The following is a 19,431-nucleotide window of genomic DNA, read 5'->3' on the forward strand; positions in this document are numbered from 1 at the left end:
GCTCGGGGCCAAGCAGTGCCGCCGGCCTTGACGAGCCGCAGCCCGAGGCACTTGTGCAGGTGTCTGCTGGTGCCAGGGTGCACCGGGCATCTCCAGCCCCGCTCGGTGTTTTGGGAGGGTGTCAGGATGCAGACGGGAGATGCCCAGGCACAGGAATTGTGACAGCCGCACACTTCCCGGTCACGGCTTGGCTCTCTGCCGGTGTATGCAGCCAGTGCTGCCCGGGGTCACGGCCCAGGAGGTCGCCGAGTCCCTGTTTGGTGGCTCCCGGCGCCGGCAGTGCCACCCGGGGCTGGCGCCAGCCCGATGCTCCGGTTACCGGAGCCGCGCGGCCGGCCGTGCTTGTGTTGCGCAAACACCCCCGGGACGGGGCCGGAGGCGGCCGCAGCCAAGACAGACAGCCCAGAAATCTGCTGGCACGGCAGATCGGCCACCGGACCAGGGCCGACGCCAGTGCTCCCGGAGCCCGGCCCCTGCCCCGGCCCTGTGCCGATGGCTACCAGGGCTGGCCGCACTCGGGGGGGCAGCACGACCCCCCCAAAGCACCGTGTGGAGCCAAAGCCTTTGCCTGTCCCCATTCCCAATTGCTGATCCTTACCAGCATCACGATAACCACAAGAGAGTCCAGCTCTGGGGGTCTCAGACCTGCGCCGGGGTCTCAGGGCCGAGGTCCCACAGCCCGAACTGCAGCCCGCTGGGTCCCTGCAGCACGATGGGGACAGCAGAGGTGCCGGGAGCCCCTGGGGATCAGCTCCGGAGCCCACCCTGCGGTGCTGGGTTGTGGCTGAGCAGAGCTCCCCCTGCAGTGACCCCAGCATTTGTTTTGGTCACTGCCAAGAGCTGCTGAAGCTGGACGCGCTCCACAGCCTGGCTGGAGGAAAGGGACTCTGCCACGGGTGCATCTGTTCAGCTGTTCTGGAGCAGAGCGAGTGGCTCCGTTGCTGCCATCCCTGTGCTGCCTGTGGCGGGATAAATGTTCTACTGCTTCACTGAAAATACCCCTGAGAGGGTTTGTTAACATGGGGGCCAAAATTAAACCAACGCCGAGGCACCAAGTGAGAACTAAGGCAGAGAACAGCGCAGTGGCCTCGGAGCCGCTTTCTGCTCTGAGCTACAGCATGAGCTGACCCTTCAGCTGCTGCAGATCACGGCAGCACCGTCTTCCTCGAGGCCCTGCCAATTTACGTCATCTGAGAATCCGGCCCAAATTCAGGCAAGTCATTTCCAAAAACCCGATGTTTCACTGTCATGAAAATGTCACCATTTATTTCCCAGCTCTCCGCAATGCTGGGAGATCGAGCCTGCCCGCAACCCCGCTCTGCGTAAAAGGGCAGGAGAATTTCCCAGCACCAGGAAAAATGCGCTGCTCTGTCATTCCTCCCTGTGGATGCTGCTTGCTCCTTGAGGGAAGCGGGTTTCCAGCAGGACTTAGTGATTTTATACACTTTGATTTGCAAAGCTGCCTCTTTGTGCTGCTCAGGGAGTGATTCCTCCCCCTTGCCTGCCCCAGACCTCTCCTGCCACAGCACTGGGGGGGGTCAGGGCTGAGTCCCCGATGATGGGAGCTCAGCTCAGCTCACCTCAGCTCCATGACCTCCCTAAGCCTGGACACCCCAAGAACAGGGAACCCCATGTCTGGTAGGAACCCCAGCCAGAGCACTGGGGTCCTTCAGAGCAGATGGTCCAGCTGAAGGACAACAGTTCCATACAGAGCACAGCTCTCATCTTGTCTGGGCAGCTCTTGTCCCTTCCCCTGGGCAGCCAGTGCCCCACGGAGAGGCTCAGAGGAGCATCTCTTCCCACCAGAGCTGAAAGTCTTTAGCTGAGACTCCTGATGTGGATGGTGCATAACAAAAAAGTCTAAATACGTGCTGTTGCCAAAATGCAACCCAGAAGCAGGAGAAGGGGGGCAGGAGAAGCTCAGCAGTGTGTGGGCAGCTGCTGGCCCTGAGCATCCTGGGGTTCTGTCCCTATGGGCTGGGCAGGAGCTGGCGGAGCAGGTCGATGACGAGGGACACTGGCTGCACGGTGTCGTACTCTGCGAACAGGTGACAGAGGTTCTCCGAGTCTGTCTGGCTTTTGGCCACGAACCCGAAGATTCTTTGAGAAAGGAGAGAGGCTTATTCAGTTTGCATCCAGGAATCTGAAGGAATGGGCTGAAACCAGCCCCAGCCACAAAGCCAAATCCCAGTTCCAGCAATTCCACCTTGGCCCGCTCCCCAATCACGTTTCCTTGGAAGCCAAGCAGCCGGGAGGAGCGTTTTTGGCAAGGCTTCCCCAGCTGTGAAAAGATTCTTGAGCACAAGGTAGAGCCAGATATAAACTCACTTCCTGAGCCCAGCACAAGTCTCTGGGAAGGCTGTGGGATTTGGATGGGGGGTTCTGCACGAGTTGATGTGGAGAACTGGGCTCAGCCAAACCTCTCATAGAAACCTACAGAGCAAACCCCCCCTAACACTTCACCCATCAGTCCCATGTCTCATCCTGCCACCATGGTAACTTCTATCCTCATTTTTAAGCTGATTCTTTGCTGCTCTGCAATGCAGCCACTTTCCAAAGCAGCATCATTCCCCGGGATTCCAGCCCCCCACTCCATGCGGGAGGTCCCTGCTCTTACCTGGAGGACTTGCAGTACTTCTGCCACCTGGGGGAAGAACAGAATTGGAGTTGCTCAAAGGCTGATGTTTAACTCATTCCATCAGCTGCAAAGCCAAGGGTTATGTTTAGATCCACCCCAGCACGGTGCGCCCAGGGCAGTTTTATGGGATTTGGGATTTGAAGTGGTGCAGAAGCATTGGGAAGCACAAGGAAGGGAGCACAGCAGGTGGCTCCAACAGGCACAGCTGGCCAAAACTTACTTTCTGTTCTCAGGGTCCATCCCACAGAACCTGATGGCAGCCAAGGGGTAGTGTCGCCTGAAAAACACCCTGGAAGAGGAGAGGGAATTGTTAGGAAAGGGAAGGGCCTGGGCAAGGACACAAATTTGCAAATCCAAGCCTTGTTGTGCTTGGGGGGGAATGAGGGTCTCAAAGCACCCCAAAATCCCAACCGTGGGTGCAGCTGGTTCCTGCATCCCACCCCTGTGACGCCATCACACACAGCACCATGTGTAACAAGGGGTCAAGTCCATCCCTGCATCCTGACATGGGCTTGTCCAACCACCTTCCTGAGGCTGGGAGGTGAGGAGGGAGCTGCCTCTCCATGAACCCCCCTGGGCCACCCCCTTGGTCCATCCTGGGCTCTTACTTCCTCTGGACGTCGGTCAGCGTGACGCCCTGCTCCGTCACCCTGAAGTGCACCAGGGTGGGAGTGGGCAGCGTCTCCAGCTCCAAGGTGCAGGAGATGCCTTTCAGGATGGCTGGGGCTCCCGTCAGTGTCTCCACGTTCACCGAGTTGAGGTACAGGACGTTGCACACTGCAAGGACAGCACAGGGCCCGGCTCAGCACGGATGTGACACGGGCCAGACCCAGGGCTGGGTCCCAGGGGTCATCCTGCAGATCCTTCACACGGACCCGGGTCAGGTTTGTTTTGACGAAAATTAAAAGATTTGGTGACTCAGAAATTCTTCGCTAATTTAGTTTGGTTTACTTTAATTCTTTGCACTAATTGTTGTAAAAGTCAAAGTATTTAATTTCCCATTTCTAAATGTCACATTTGCTGGGGTTTTTTTTCTGTTTATTACATATTTCCTTTAATGAAAAGCAGAAATACCCCAAGCCAATGAAGGGCTGAAGGCCAACCTAAAACATGACATTTCAGGCTGATTGAGCTGTTTAAAGGGCTGTTCTGGGTCAAACTAAACTTTCCAACTTGCCAACTGATTTCTCAGAGTTTCCAGCAAAACAAAGCACTCCCCAGCTCCCCAGCCTGCGTTGTGACCCGTCCATGCGGTCTCCTGCCTTTCATTCTTTGCCCTCACCTGGAGCCCACCCGGGCTGAGGTGCACAGACCCTTCCCCATCCTGCTCTGTCATTGCCACGTGTGCCCCATAAGGTCCCTCAGCAATTTAACCAGCCCCTGCCTGCCCATCCCTCTCCTAAAGCTCCAGCTGTTCCACCCCCATTGAAGACCATCAGGAAAGAGGCTTAAAACTCAAGAAATGTTTAAAACTGTGGAAACTGGGCGTCTTTTATCAGCCTCATGGCCTCAAGAACTGTGTTTTCAAGCATCTTGAGGACCCAAAGTCTTCTTTCCTTAAAAATATCAGGTTCCTTTGCAGGGAAAAATCGGCAGAAATCCTGCGGATATCTCCAGCTCCACAGGGAAGCTGGAGGGGGATGTCACACCAGTGCCCACCACGGCACAGGAGTGAGCTGCTGCTGTCATGGTGTGCCCAGGGCTCCAGCTCTTGCCAGCTGGGCTGTCCCCAGGGCCAGCAGCCGGCTCCTGTCCTCACCTGCAGTTTTCCTGGCCAGGGACAGAGCAGATTCGGGAGCGTAGTCAGGGCTGTCCTCTCCATCAGCGAGATCTGCACAAAGGACAAGCAGGAGCAGTGATGCCACAGGCCAGGCTGTGCTGGTCACCTCTTTGGCTGTTCCTTATCTCACAAGAGGCTCAAAGGCCCAGGACCGCTCTAATTGCAGGGGTTTAGAGCAGTAATTAACTTAATTGTCCTCCATTTCCCTGTTCGGGCTCTGTTCACCTCTGATCTCCCACTCCGACTTCCTTTGCCCTCTCTCCATCCCCAGCAGAAGGGAGTCACTGCTGTCCCATCCCCAGGTCAGCTCTGCAGGTCCCTGCTCCACCTGCAGCCAGGGGAGCAGCTCCTCGCAGGCCCCTGGGGGGCTCAGTCCCCTCCCCACAGCAGGACCGCGCCGGGCGCTCGGAGCATCCCTCCTGTCCCATCACTTACCTCGGGTGGGGATGCTGAGCTTGCAGGGCAGCGCCAGCGGGGTGATGGAGTGCTGGTAGACGAAGGCAGAGAGGCTCCCTGCAATAAGAACCGTGAGTAAGGAGGGTGCTGCTGCCTGAATCCACCCCCCCTCCCACCATCTCCACCCTGTGAGTGTCCCAGGGAGCTCATGCTCCTGCTTTGGAGCCACTGCCATGGTCCCACTGTCAGGGAAGCATGGGCAGGACCAGGGGCTGGGAGGTTCCTGTGCTGGCAGGTGTGCAACACATTCACCTGGTCCTGCCTGGTGCTTCCAGGGGCTTTGGAAACAGCTCCTGGGGCTGCCAGGGCTGCTGTGGGCAACGGCACCGTCCTTACCAAAATACAGCTCTTCGCTGGCACCTTTCAGGTGAACCCCTTTGGTGGAGGACTCGATTAGGAAGTGTCGGATGAGGTCACTGCTCTCCTCACCTGCAAGAGGGACCATAATCAGTGTCAGCATCGGCCCCAGTGCCACTGTGTCACCCCTGCCCACCCCAGAGTCCTGTCGCAGGGCATCACAGGAGCTGCTCTGCGCTGCCATTGCACTGCCAGCCCCTGTGAGAGGTGGAATGGGCACCCACAGACTCGCTGCCAGCATCTCCCACACGCCAGAGTCCTGCAGCTTCTCACCTGGCTTTAGTTTGAGTAATTTCAGTTAAACCCTTGAAGCAGCCCCCGCGTTTGCCCCCCATACCTGTCTGGCTGCCAGATGGAGAGCCAGGAACCTTCATGGCCAGTCCGAAGGAGCCCCGGTACGAGGTGCTGTCCCGCACGAGGAACGCGCCTGGCTCCTTGTCCCTCAGCAGCTGGATTGCTGTCAGGGCACAGGGAGGGGCTCAGCCAAACACAACAGGTGGGGTCTCCCCACGCTGTGCCCTGGTGCTCTGCAGAGAGTCTCTCCTTGGCAGCAGCAGGAAAAGCCCTGGAGCGTGTGCCAAGGACAAGCACATCCCTTGTGTGGCACCAACTGCAGCGTCCCTGCAGGGCCCTGGCTTGGTCCCATGGATCCCTGCACTCCCCAGGACACTCAGCCCCTGCCCAGGCCACGATGTGTGACAGCCAGGAGAAGTTTTGCTGACTTGGAGGACACAGAGGGGCCGTGGCACAGCCCTTGTTTTTGAGCCGCCCCACTCAACCTGTGAGAGGGTCTCTCCACACCCATCAGCCCCCAGCAGGCTTTGATTTGCCCCCATTGAGTCCCCCCAGGGACACGGGAGAACTCTGGGGACAGAACAGAACCCGAGGGGGGGTCACACCCACAGAGCCTTCCCTGCCTCACCTCGGTCCCTGCTGATGCTTGGCTTGAACCAGTATTTCGATGTGTCCATCACAAACTTCATGGTGGGCTGCCCAGCCCTGGGGGAACCTGCAAGAGACCACAGGATGTCAAGGCCAGCAGGAACCTGAAGGACCTCCACAGATGCCAGAGCCCCGCAAAGACGTTTCTCAGTCTGGCCAGTGCTGAAGGTTTTTCAATCCTTTTGAATCCTTTCCTCCCCACTCCTCAGAATAGCTCATTCTCCATGTAATTATCTCTCTTGGCAGGCTGTGATGTAGTGCAGAGAGGGTCACATGGAATCCCCTGGCAGTGCCAGCCTGCCCAGCCCTGCACAATCCACTGGACCATGGGATTTACACCAGGATCTGACCCACACACCCTCTTGCTATTCCCATAAGGGTGCCAATTAAAACCCTCTGCCCCGAGAGCTGCCTCTGCTCATCTCCTCCAGAGAACAATAGCCCCAGTGTTTGCCCTTGAATGAGGGACCTTGTGAACCCTGGTACCTTTTGGTGTCCTCAGAGCAAATGAGAACCCCAACCCCTCCTCCCAACCCGCTCTGGGTCTGCAAACAAGCAGGACAGGACAGAATGATGTTTCTCATCCTCAGGTACTATAAATAGGTGCATCTGCATCTCTTCGAGGGAGCAGAGCATTCCTGTCTGCTGAGCCCATGCCACAGGACACCGGTGGGCAGAAGGCTGTGGCTAATCCAGGGTCACCAGCCATGAGCTGGACACCACCTGGACCACAGGGAGACACAGCAAGGAGCTCCAGCAAGGACCTCTCATCCTCTGTGTCTATAATCCACAGCTAAACCAGAGGGAAAATGGGGTTCGCTCCCCCTTTCCCTGCAGCTTTTGGGGTCTGCAGCTCCTCCCCGCCCTGCCCCATGACTCACTGTCTGAGAGGTAGCTGAGTGCTGGTGCTGACAATGTGTTGTTCGGGCCACCAAGCCTTGAGGCCGGGCTGCAGCCAAGCAGCGGGGGCTGCGTGGCAGAGCTGGGGGGGGCTTTGGCCAGCTGGGGGGGTCCATCTCCTTGTTCCAGGCACCCGTTCACCAGCAGCACCGGGATGTCGGCCGTGGAGGTGAGGATGGAGGGGGGGCAGCTGCTGGCCTGGCCCTTCTGGACCAGGCAGGTGCCTGCCCTGGGTTGTGAGGGGCTCTGACCAAGAGCTTCCCTGGAGTGGGACACGATGCCAGAGGAAGGGGAGCAGGGGCTGCCCAGGGAGCTGCCGGGGGACGAGCAGGCAGCGGCCGAAGCATCCGAGTCCTCGTGGAGCGAGTGGGTGCTGCTGCAGGAGGGAGACAGAGCAGAGATCAGGGGGTTGTTCATACACAGAGACCACCCCAGCAACTGCACCAGCCCTGCAGGGCATCACCTCCCAGCCAAGGAATGAGGGACTTGAGTTACTGCCCTGTGCCCCTTCCACCAGGCACAGGTGGCATTTACCTGCCCAGGATGTAGCTGGTGTCAGAGCCAGGGCTCGTGGAGAGCTGGGACACCCAGCTGCCCCTCTGCCGGCCCCTCAACACGTGCACGGGCTTCAGCAGATTGTCAGCGCCTGGGGAGGTGCCGAGGGCCCCGAGGCTGTAGGAGATGGTGTCCGTGTGTCCTGCCAGGCACTGCTGGGGCGCGCTGGTGCTCTCGGGTGCTTTGCTACAGCTCAGGGCTGCCGACTGGGGGCTCGAGGGTCCGGGTGGGCTTGAGAAAACCACGCTGTCACTGGTGCTGTATTTGCCTCCGAGTGCCCCTTTTTGGGGCAGGAAGCTGTTGGTCTGTGGGGACCTGGAGAAGGGAGTGCCCGAAGGGCTGGGGGAGCCCTGTGGCACGTCGGGCCCTGTGGCTCTGCCTGGTGTCAGCTCTATGTACTTGATGTCTGCAGGGAGAGAGAGGAGGTCATGAAGGATCTGGTGTGCAAGCTGGGTTCCTTAGCAAAGCTCCGTGAGGAACCCGTGTCTGTTCTTCCGGCTGTGAATTATGGCTCCCGCTCTGCAGGGCTGGGGGTCCAGCACTACTCTTTGTTGAGACCCTGTGAGGGCTGATTCCTCACGGATCCCAAGATGCAGTGACTCCCCCAGTGCTGGCAGGCTCCCAGGGAAGGGGGTTACGTGCGGTCATGTCTGGCTGCTCAGACCCCCCTCGCCAGCATTACCCAGCCAGGACCTGCCGAGACCTGCAGCTAGAGGCGGGTGTTCCCTCCAGCAGCTGCTCTGTTTGTACTCGACTCAAGAGAAAAACATCTGGCTGCTCCCCCTGGGATGATGTCAGGTTCAGAGGGTGGCCCTGCACACCCTGGGAGGGGACTGGGCAGAGGAGCAGGGGGATGTCACCCAGCCCCAGGTGCAGCTGGACTTCCGTCCACACTGTGGCAGTGAGGCAGAGGAAATCCACGTGGTACAGGGGCAGTTACAACACTCTTGGTGTCCACTACAGGACCAGCCATGCTGGCAGCGAGCACAGACCTGGGCAGGGGCTGGCTGCTCCCTCCTCCTTTCTCCCACCCTGCACAAATCTCTCTAGAGAAGTAACTTCCAAGGCAGTTTCTGTGCCTGTGTCCTACTGTGGGATTCTTCCTTCTCTTCCATTCGTGCTCAGAGCCAGGCATCTCCAGCCCCTCCACGTGCCATTAGTGACAGGGGAACATACCTGACAGAGCATCTCTTATCCAAGACCCTCAGTGGAACCTCATGAGCAGGACCAGGGGTGCCTGATGCATGTCAGGTCCTGGCTTCCTTGGACTAAGCCAGCATTTCTGGCTGAGCTGGAAGAGGCCTTTTAGCAAGAGACAGACTCGACTGGAGCACTTGCAGTGACGGCAGATTCATCACATCCCAGAGAAGCTGCTCCGGTGGTTAATCACTCCAGTGCCAGAGGTGTGCACCTCCCTTCCAGCCTGGACGTGCCCAGCTTTGCTTTCAGTGCCTGGTTCTTGCCCTGCCATGGAGTTCAGGAAAGTTCCTTTTCTCAAAGGTGTTTCTCGGAGAGGGAAAATCCTTTTTGCTGCAGCAAAGACAAACTGCTCTGACAGCCCTGAGCTCCCTGGCTAGGGTGTGACAGGTCCTGACGGACCTGCTGTGCGGGAGCTGCTGGCCCTGGCTACTGCAAGGAACAGCCAGAGCTCTGGGACACGGAGCAGGATGAGCAGGAAAAGCACGGGTCTGTACAGAAGTTACTCCCTGAGCCCCTTCTCTGTGCCAACCCAGCACGGGATTGGATAAACATGGCCAGCCATGAGCACCAGGGAGGCGCTGGGTGAGCCAGGAGGGCTGGTGCCCAGTGGGGATGCAGCTGGACCATGGCAGGACAGAGCCAGAGCCTTCCCATCAGCAGCTCCTCCAGTGCCTGGCCTCGGAGTGGCTCCACGGCCACGTGTCCTGGTATCAGTGCAGCGAGCTCCTGGCCGGATGCTTTTGTCAATGTCTCCTCAAAAGGAGAAAGAAACGGGGATTTTAATTTTCCTTTAAAGAACTGACAAGCATCTGTGCACTGGGCTCATGAGGCCTTTTACCTCCTACTTCTCTGCCTTTGCTCCTCTTATCACCTGTGGTTAAACCTCAAATATTTGCTCAAGACCTTGGCAAGTTTTCCAGCACCAAGGAGTGGCAAAAGTGCCGCAGTCACGGAGCCCAGATGTCACGCAAGCTGAGATCCGAGAACTCCTTTCTCCTCTCCTCTAGGAATGAGCACGATCCAGAGGGAACTGTGACTCTCAGGAACAGGTCTCCTGTTGCTGCAGCATTTCATAAAATCATAGAATATGCTGAGTTGGAAGGGACCCATCAGGACTGAGTGCCATGTTTAAAGCTTCCTCATGGTCTTCCCCAGACAAGACAAGAACAGGCCCCTCTTGCCTCTCTAGGCACCATCAGTCCCTGCCACCCTCACATCAGGGCACAGGTTGCAGGGCTGGAGCAGGAGGAAGTGAGTGAACAGGGACGCTGCACTGTGGGAGGAAGTTTGTGTAAAAACCAAGAGCTAAGAAAAGAAAATGAAAGCTGAAGTGAGGCTTTTCCCACTGAATTCGTGGCCAGCTTTCCAGAAGTTCAGTTCCACACTTGGAGCCAGACTCTCCAAACCACTAGCACGTTACCTGTGGAGCTGCTTGGGGCTCCAGCCCCTGAGCGATGCCTGAAGGGGGGCAGTGGAATGGGTCAGGCACTGAGCAGCCTGAGCTGAATCTGCACTTTGTCACAGCATTTTATCTGCAAGGCCACCCTGTCCACCCCGGCGGGAAGCAGAGACACTGTCTGCTCTGGAACTGCCTGGCTCCTGCAGCGCTGCTGCCCTGCTGCAGGCCAGGACCCTCACACCCACCTCGTCCTTCCCCAGCCCTGCCATCCTCATGTTTGCATGTGGACTCAGGGAGAAATGAATTTTTTTCTTGCCTTTAACATCCTCACATTTGACCTTCCTGGAAAGAGGCCTGGGGACAGAGTGCCAAGGTATTTCCGTGTGTAAAGACAGGGACGGGCAATAGGGCTTTTGGGAAGCAGTGAGACTTGAGGCACCTGAACCACCCTAGACCTGTCCTGTCAGTGCCAGCTCCCCATGTGCTGGGGCTGCCCTGTGCACAGGGTACTGAACACCTAAACGAGCAGAAGAGCCCATGCAGGAATACTTGGATCAGGAGCAGCTGCCAGATCAGAGCTTGGATTGCAGAGATGACAGGGAAGAGTTGCACAAGGGTTCACGTAAGGCACTCGTGAGCAGAGACAGGGCTGGTATGTGCTGCTGGTGCCTTGCCTATGCCAGGTATGCTGCCCGAGGAGTGCACAAGCCCTGGAAAAAGAATTTCCCTGGCGAAAGAATTGGGAACACTTAAACGAGATGGTTGTGCAACACTTGATACCTTAGCCCAGGGCTCTGGAAATCTGGCTGCAAATCCATGTGTTCCCACAGGTCAAGTGTGACCATGGGAAAGGCTCTGCTGCGCTTGAGGGGAGCAGGGTGCTCACATGGCACCCAGAGCCCAGGGCCAGTCACTGGTCATGACAACTAGGATTAGAAGTTTTCCAAGAGCTGCAAGTCCCATTTGTAATGAGAATTGTTTTCTCCAAACACAGGGAAACGAATATCAGGTAGAACTAAAGGCTGTTTTCCCTGTTCCCATCTGGATCTCTTTGAGCTGGCTGGACAGGAGACATATTAACAGTGATCAGAACAGGGCCATGGAAGCACCAGAGTTAGGCAGAGCTTCGATACGCAGCCTGTCCTGCTCCTTCACGTGGAACTGTGATGTCAGGAAACAGTTCCCCACGTTGATCCCGCTGGGGACAGTGAGGAATGTCCCTGATGCCCATTTCCAGCCTCCCCAGGACCTTGTGTGGGTCCAGGGGGCAGGTGTGTTCCCGACCCCTCTGCCCCAGGCTCTGGCAGAGGGTTTTCACGGGAGCCTCGCTGGCTCCACAGCCCGAGCGCTGCCTTTGCCTCACCTATTGCCTCCGGGTCCTGCTTCTTGGTGGCTGCAGTGTCCCCCTGAGCAGCAGGCTGGGCTGCACCCTTCACCGGCCTGCACGGCAGCGGCTGGAAGGTCGGGTCGATTTCTAGGATCATCTGGTTGAGAGTCTCTATGGTTATGTCCAGGGAGGGAGACATCGGCTGAGCCTCAGGATCCATGCTGGTGTTCTCCTCCTCCTTTGGCTGGCACGGGGCAGGGGGTCTCTCCAAGGAGGAATTCTGCTGCCCCTTCCCCTGCGTGTGAGCAGCCACATGCTCCGACATGGGCTGGGCTCCGTACGCTCTCCCGCCGGGGAGCAGGCGAGCCTTGGGGTGCACCATGGAGGGGGGGTCAGTCCAGGCCTCCGTGGAGTAGTAGACGTACTTGCCTGGATACCCTGCTGGGTGCAGGCTCTTGCTTTCCTCCGGTGAGGAAATACACACAGTCTGTCCAACACGCAACACGTGGGATTCTATGACCTGTGACATGGTTTGGTTTTCCGGTTTCACAGCTTAGAGGCCAAGGGAAACCTCCTCCTTCTCCTCCTCCTCACCCTCTTCCTCCACCAGGGAGCTTAGACCCCGTCTTCAATCCAGTCTCCAGCGGAATAAGAATCTGAGGAATGCAGAGAGGAGCGGTTACACAGGCATGCCCCGGGCAGGAGCAGACTTCAGCGGAAAAGTCTATAAAAACGGGGATTTGGAGTGAAAGCTGGAATTCAGCTCATATGAAAACAAGTCACCCTGTCCTGCTTTTCCACCCCCTCCAGCCTCTGCTCCTGGTGCCACAGCAGCAGCTGGGCAAGCACATGAAAGACTCATTGGGAGCAGCTTTTCAGGATTCAAAGGCCTAAAACAGAATCCTGCTTTTATTTGCTAATTTTCTGGATTAAGAATGAAATGAAGGCTCTAACAGACTTCCCATGGGACCCTGACCCTCAGGAGCCATCCAAGGGCAGCCAGCAAGCCTGGAGCCCTGCGGGGCAGAGAGCCGGAGCTGCCTGCCAGGGCAGTGTGCTGCAAGTGGGTGTACAGCTAATCCAGGATTTTATTTTCCTGGTACAACACAAGTCTGGAAGCCTGCGGACGTGGCTGCGGCCTCAGTCATGGTGCTGCTCGAGGAATCTGACTGCAGATACATTTTGAATACTCCCTGGCTTCGCTTTAGGAGGAAAGTATTTTTTTATTCCCCATTATAAGCCCCTATGGAATGAAGTCAGCTTCCCTCTGGGGTCTGGGAAAAAGGGCCTTGGAATGCTGTTTGGAGGTGGGGAAGTTGTCCTGCTGCATCAGCAATTAAATGGGGTTCCCCCAGCTGCTGCTCCCCTCCTGTTTGGCGGGAGCTGTCCCTCAGCAGTGCGCTGGCACCGAACTCAGAGGGACCCTCACTGCTTTGGCTTGGGATGAGGACAACAACCCCGTCCCCCTCTACACCCACTGTGGCAGTCAAGCCCGGCATCTCCGTGTGGGGGACATCCAGCACATTCCCTGTGTCAGCACCACACCGTCCTCTCTGGTCCCTGGGGAGGGCATCGCTGGTGGGCACCACGAGGTATCCAGAGATCCAGAGTCAAAGGTTTGCTGGCAGGAGTTAATCCCACAGCTCAAGGCTCCCTCTCCACATCCGCGGATTTGGTGCGTGGCACTCACAAACAGAGGGGCACACTTCATAAAATATTTGTCCTGTCCGGCACCAGTCTCCAATGCTGGACTTATTTACTCTCTTATCCTGGGCTGATTAACGATGGAGTCACAGGATTAGGAACGAGACACGTTGCTCCGAGGCAGCCAGTCCCTCAGCCCCGTGGGCGCGGGCAGGAGCTGGGCTGGTGCCCTGAGTCACTGTCTGTAATCGGTGACTAATTGCCCTGCCAGGTGTTGAGAGCAGGTACAGAGGGTGGCTCAAAATAGGGCAGCTGTGTCCTGGATGAGTTACGTAACCCTGGAGAAGCCCCACATCTTGCTAGAGAGACACCCGGGATACCCCGGGCTCATGAAGCGTAGGGAATTAGAAGCAAAACATCGCTGCTGTCTGCTGCTGCTGCTGCTGTCAGCACCCGGCCCCAGGCGAGTCACGGCAAGTAAAGCCCTCTCCGGGGCTTCCGAGAGCCCGGAGGGCTGCAGGAGTGAATAAATACCTCAGCCCCATTTACCTTCCTCCCAGCCCGGCCCCCGCGGTGTATCCTGAGTCTCTGACAGGTTTTAGTTACAGGACTGGCATAGGAATGTCTTGGGAGCAGGGCTGTGCTGCAGGAAGGGAAGCACCTCAGGAGCCTGGATTAGACAGGTCCAAGGCACCTCTGAATTGCTGCTAATTAATCCTAGAGGTGGGAACCTCTGGGAATTTGGGGCTATGCTGTTGGAGCCAGGTCTGCTCCAGTTCCCAGGGCAGATGGACTGAGTCTGGAGCTGGTTATCCCTGTGGAGACCCAGCTGTGAAGGGATCTGTCAGAAACTGGGGGGCAGGTGGGTGTGGGGCTGCAGGTAGTGGGGCCCCTCCTCTGACTGCAGTAGTGCCACAGCCCACGGTGCCCTCCCCGCTGGCTGTGCCATGGCCAGCACGCGGCTCTTCCTTGGCATTTCCAGACCCCAGCCCCAGGGCACAGTGGGTACAGGAGCAGGCTGAGACCCAGCCCCCCTTTCCCACAGCAGCTGGGCTGGCCATGCCAGAGCTCTGCCCACGAAGTGCTTGTCACCTCCAGTCGGGTCACAGCACGGCTCTGCTGCAGGGTGGTCAGAGCCCAGGTCAGTAGATGCCCACCTTGGGAAACCACCCAAGGTCTCCTGCCTTGGGGCACCGTGTGCCGCAACACCACTGGCTCTGCATGAGAAGTGCAGTGCGGTACAAGGCTCGGAGGGAGCATTTGTTAAATATAAAAAGAAGAGTCATTCCAGGTCAAAAACACAAGCGAGATGGAGTGAAAATTGGATTCTCCCCTGGGGAGAAGAACTGCCTGGCTCCAGTCAGCATCCGCAAGACAAGGCTGGTTTTAATTTAAGTAGGTACAGAAATAACGTGCAGGATACATGAACCAGGGCTGTCGGGGCTTCCAGAAGCATGCACGCAACAGCTTCCCTCCTTTCTTGTACTCCTGCCCTGAGTTTTTGATCTTTCTCATGTGTGATGCTGCCAGAATTAGCCTCCAAACCTCATTTCTCCTCCCTTCCCTTCTCTGGGTTGAAGTGAAAGGTCTCTCAGGCTCCTCACAGGAGTTTTGAGCCACAGCTGAGGGCTCTTCTGCTTGGAGGAGCAAAGGAGAAGGGCTGACGTGAAGGAGGGGAATCACAGGGTGGCTGCTGGCCACCAGCATGGCACAGCTGTGGGATGGGCAAATGCTGCCCATAGACACCAGGACTTCCAAGAGCCACTGAGAATGGCAGTGTCCCCATGCACAGGCCCAGTGAGGGCTGGGCAGGGTCTGGGTGTGCCCCTCTGGCCAGGGAGAGAAGCCAGGCATGAGCACAGGTAGGAGCCTGTGTCACACACATCCCCACCGTGCCATGAGCAATGCCCTGGGCTCCGTGGCAGCAGCAGAGTGAGCTCTGTGACAGAATCAGGGCAGCCCTGGCAGAAGGAACCCCAGCACTGCAGCCATGCCTGGACAGGCTGGTTCAGCCTTGGCTGGGAGATCTGCTGGCTGTATGGAAATTCCGGGGAAGGAGCTCTGTTGTCTCAGCTAAGTCAAGGCTAGCACAGAAAGAATGGAAATAAGATGGCACAAACACACCCAGACTGGAAATTACAGCGTTTCTGCTACTGGAAGCGGACTGTGGAACACGACTCTCCCTAAGCTGAAGGGGACAAGTCAAAGATTTCAGATGCAGATGGACACTCTTAGAAATGTCCTCAGTGAGGGAGTTGCCTGCTGTACCAGGAGACCCAGCTTGTGGGGCTGGAGCTGCAGCTCAGCCCGGTAGCCCCAGTTCCGCTCCAGCCCAGCTTGGCAGGCAGCTCCCCCTGACAGGAGAAGGAGCTGGGCTCGGGGTGTCGGGACTGGAGCACCCACGTGGGGCAGGAAGTGGGTGCTGAGTTTGGAGGGCTGCAGGGCGCTCCTGGGCGCGGCTGGGAGAAGCCGGGTGCCCTGGAGCCAGGGCTGTGCCGTCACACCCCGGCTCCTCGATAACCGCCCGCCCTTCCCAAACCCGCCGGGCACGGCTCAGCCCCGCGACGCCACATGGGCCGAGCCCGGGGATCCACACGGAGCAAAGTCCCTCCTGCTTCTTCTGCGCGAGTTCAGGGAGCCCGGGGGGATCCCCCAGCCCCTGCGCTGGCACCAGCTCGGGCAGGGTAAGGGCAGAGCTGGCAGCGCTGCCCCGCAGCACCGCCGGCAGCTGCACGCTGGGTGTCCCAGCGCGGTTATTTGGAGCTCAGACATACGAGCCGGGACACAGCCTCGCTCCCTGTCTGCGCAGACCCCAAAACAGCTCAGCCAGCTGCCAAGTCTGGTTGTTTTTCCCTGCAACGTGAGCCCTGGGAGCCTCCCGATGACAAGCCTGTTACACATCCCCTCGCCAGGAAGGGCAGAGGGAACTGCTGGGACACCCAGGGTTTCCAGAGCTCGTTGCACACAGTTTAATCACTGCGAGGGCTGCAGGCGACTTGCCTGGATTAGAGGGGCGTGCTGAGGGGGTTGAGGAAAAAAGTTCCCATGGTTATGCTGTGTTTTCCCTGCAGAGCAGGGAGAGCCGCGGTATCACATGGCAGATATTAATATACCCCAGCTCCGGGGCGTTCCAGCACCTGGTGCCCGAGGAGGGGCTGCCCTCCCACACCGGGGGAGAAGGGGTGTCTGTCAGAGCCTCCTCCCTCGCTCAGACACGAGCAATTAGGAATCTCAGCAGCAAGAAGAAGAAGCGTTTATGAAATCTCAGACAGCATCTTGGTATCTGACCAGCCCCCGGAGCCACAGCACAGGGCAGCACCCGCATGACCAGTGCCAGAGCAGGATGTTTTGGTGGGGCAGCGAGAAACCCTCCAGTGCAAGCCGAGAGCGTCCACAGCAGGAGCCACCCACCCCCAGCGACCCCCCCCCCCCCAATGTGCTGCTTGTTTAGCAACATTTCAGACTTCTGCAAGGGTCTCCAGGGTTTTGGAAGAGGCGGGTTATTAGGAATGTTGAAATCGCTGCTCCAGCAGCTCCCCCTCCCACTGCCTTACAGCCTTTTCCTCTCCTGGGACAGCTCTTTCCCCCCTGGCAAGAGCTTCTCTGGGTACAAGATCAGCACAGAGCCTGGTCCCCATTTCCAAGAGAGGTCCCAGCATAGCCAGGAGAAGTTTTCCCTCCCCTCTCTGTGGGTGAGCAGTTGACATGGGAGGCTCAGGGACAAGAGTGTCTTTAGAACAGGGTGTCTGTCTAAAAATAGGCTAAATTAGCAAATCCTAAGAATGCTTGAGATGAGTTACAGGAACAGACACTAACAAGCTCTTCAGAACACCACCCAGGATATTTCTTCTCTGAGACCATGGGAACATCTCCCTCCAGCCCTTGTGGGACTCACTAGGCAGCATTAGACAGAGGAATCTGCAGCATAAGAGGCTGTTTCCCCACGTTTCAGGGGTGCCAAGGGGAGGGAGAGGATGGGAGCTGCTGCACGGGGGGCTCTGCACACTGCAGGTGTTTCAGAAGGGCCCTGAACGCCTGTGCTGGCCTGGGCACATCCCCTGCAGTGCACAGCCCTGCACAGCCCTGCACCCAGGCCTTGAAACCTTGTGAAGCACCAGAACATGCTTTGAGCTCTTCCCTTGTGTCAAAACAGTAGAGGTGGGACTAGATTCTCTTCCTCCCCTCCTCAGACTCCATTTTCCTCCCAACACATCCACCTACACCAGCACCAGATCCGAGTGCTCCCACCTGGAGCCCTGGCTGCACAGCTTCTGTGCCAGCCTCTTGATGCTCCCTCTCCTCCAACACAAGGATGGAGGCCCAAAACCTGGTTTTGGTTACACAGCATTTTTGTTACCGACCCCATTCCCAGTACTTTGACCTCCCTGACTGTCTGTGGCTTAAGAAGGTTCAGTGGTACCACAACACCCTGAGTAACTCAGAGCCCCACACCTCTGCCCCAAACCTCTGCCTCAGCCACTGACACTTCTGCTCCCATGTGGCACTTTTATTGCCTTGAACTCTCCACAATTCTCACACCACAGCCTCCCACGGGGAGGAAGGAGACACTGGAACTCGCACTGGAACACACAATCCCAGCCACGTCACCTCAGCTGAGCTCGCTTGAGGCAGTGGAGGAAACATGCACTTAGACAAATGCACAGACAACAAACACCACTGGAAATCTTAAGTAGGCTTCAAAAGGGTAAGAAAGGTAATTGCTCATGTCATAAACCCCATGGACTACTGAGAAAACCTCAGAACTTTAGCTGGAGCAATATGCATAATTCCACACCATTGCTCCCAGCATTATCCAGCAGCCTTCCCCACCCTGGATCACCACCGCTCGGTCTATGCCCACCGGCAGCACTGCTGGGGCAGGAACAACCACGTCTTGGCTTATTTGAGATCCCTGCAGCAGATTCCTCCCAAGGCACAAGAATAATCCCCAGCTAAATGCAAAGCAGCAGCAAGAGTAGCAATGGAAAGGAAGAACCGATCCGAGCTGCACACAGCATTAGCATGAGAACTGGAAGAAAAAAAGGACTTGGAAGAGGCATGGCAAAGGTAGAGATGGCCCTGGGAATCAGCACTTGGAGGTACCTGGGCTGCAGCGGCTCGTCCCCACTCCTGCGCGGCTCCGCTGCGGCACCTCCAGCACCTGGAGCTCATAAACCACAAGGGTGGGTCTGTGCAAGGACCGGCTTCTCTGGGAGCTTGGATTTAACGGGAGCCCGGTCCCTCCCACCTGGGCCGAGCTTCGCCGCCCCTCCGTGCCCCGCAGGTGTGGTGCAAGAGGGAAGACCCAGACGCCGCGTTTGGGGTAGGAGCCGGGGCAGCGCAGGGCTGGTGAGGGGCCAGGCTGCCCCCAGAGCACCCGGCACGGCAGGGCTGGAGGCAGAGAGCTGCCAGCCAGGGACGGCTTTCGGCTGGAGAAGAGCAAGGTAACCTCCTTGGGGCAGGTGAGGAGTCAGTGCTAAGGCTGCCAAGGACTGTGCCTGCCCCTGCATCCCCCGGGCAGCAGCAGCCCCTGCCCTCAGCCATGGCACTGTCGGTGGGGCAGGGCTGATGGGGACTGTGCTCTCCGAACCTCGGCTGTCAGGTATGACAATAAATGAAGAGGAAACAACAAGCACAGACTCTTCTCTAGCTGGAGCATCGGAGTTGAGTTCCTCCTGCTTCTTTCCAGAGGTACCAGCTGCTCCTGAGTGCTGCAGCCACCACAGACCCATTTCTGGGAGGAGCAGTAGATGAGGGGACAGCCTGTCCTCTGTCACTGCCTCGTGGCAAAGGTGCTGCCTTAAGGAGAGAGATTGGTTCAAAGGGAAAGACGTTATCATCAGTCTGGTTAAAGGGCATCTGTCGCCTTCCAAGGGTCTGCCCACGCCATCATCCCAGGACTGTTATCCCTGGTATCTTACAGGGAGAAGATTTAAAAACATATTGAAAGGTAACCATGTCTCTAACACGTGTTTGCAGTGTCCAGCCCAGAGCAGACAGGCCTGACTGCTGCACTCAGCATTCCCACATTGGGAACAGGGGATAATAAATAACCCCCAAGCATCCTTCTGGATTGCTGTACATTTTGGCTCAAGGGTTTCTTCCACTGTCAGTGGGCACAGAGCCATGGAGCAACTTTTAAAACCATGTCTCTGAAATACCCTTTTTCAAGGAAACTGCCTATTCTGCTGCCCATAAATGCCTTGGGCTCATTGCAGTGTTGCCACACTGTG

At 57.4% G+C, this 19,431-nt stretch overlaps 1 protein-coding gene across 2 annotated transcripts; it reads right to left on the bottom strand.

Annotated features, from left to right (window-relative positions):
• Nucleotides 1-1,238: 1,238 nt before the first annotated feature.
• Nucleotides 1,239-18,407, bottom strand: TNS4 (tensin 4). 2 transcript variants are annotated; one of them, XM_032134360.1, is made up of 13 exons: nt 18,302-18,407; nt 11,591-12,210; nt 7,608-8,034; nt 7,055-7,446; nt 6,154-6,240; nt 5,569-5,688; nt 5,211-5,303; nt 4,854-4,931; nt 4,398-4,469; nt 3,247-3,415; nt 2,859-2,927; nt 2,618-2,644; nt 1,239-2,100 (listed from the first exon to the last, which is right to left on the bottom strand). In XM_032134360.1, the coding sequence occupies exons 2-13, from the start codon at nt 12,081-12,083 to the stop codon at nt 1,971-1,973; spliced, it is 2,157 nt and encodes a 718-aa protein (XP_031990251.1). In that variant the 5' UTR covers nt 12,084-12,210; nt 18,302-18,407; the 3' UTR covers nt 1,239-1,970. The 2 variants fall into 2 exon arrangements, with proteins under 2 accessions (XP_031990251.1, XP_031990249.1); XM_032134358.1 differs by having other exon boundaries at nt 7,055-7,449.
• Between the last annotated feature and the right edge of the window lie 1,024 nt (nt 18,408-19,431).

Source organism: Corvus moneduloides, chromosome 26 (genome assembly GCF_009650955.1).
Source record: "Corvus moneduloides isolate bCorMon1 chromosome 26, bCorMon1.pri, whole genome shotgun sequence".
In the NCBI taxonomy this organism is placed as follows: domain Eukaryota; kingdom Metazoa; phylum Chordata; class Aves; order Passeriformes; family Corvidae; genus Corvus; species Corvus moneduloides.

Bases quoted from the DNA above. Each gene is read 5' to 3' on its own strand.
- TNS4 (XM_032134358.1), bottom strand. From the start codon at position 12,083: ATGTCACAGGTCATAGAATCCCACGTGTTGCGTGTTGGACAGACTGTG. The intron at 8,035-11,590 runs GTGAGGCAAAGG...CTCTCCCTGCAG, and splicing joins GCAGGACCCGGAGGCAATAG to ACATCAAGTACATAGAGCTG. The intron at 7,450-7,607 runs GTAAATGCCACC...TCCCTCCTGCAG, and splicing joins ACCAGCTACATCCTGGGCAG to CAGCACCCACTCGCTCCACG.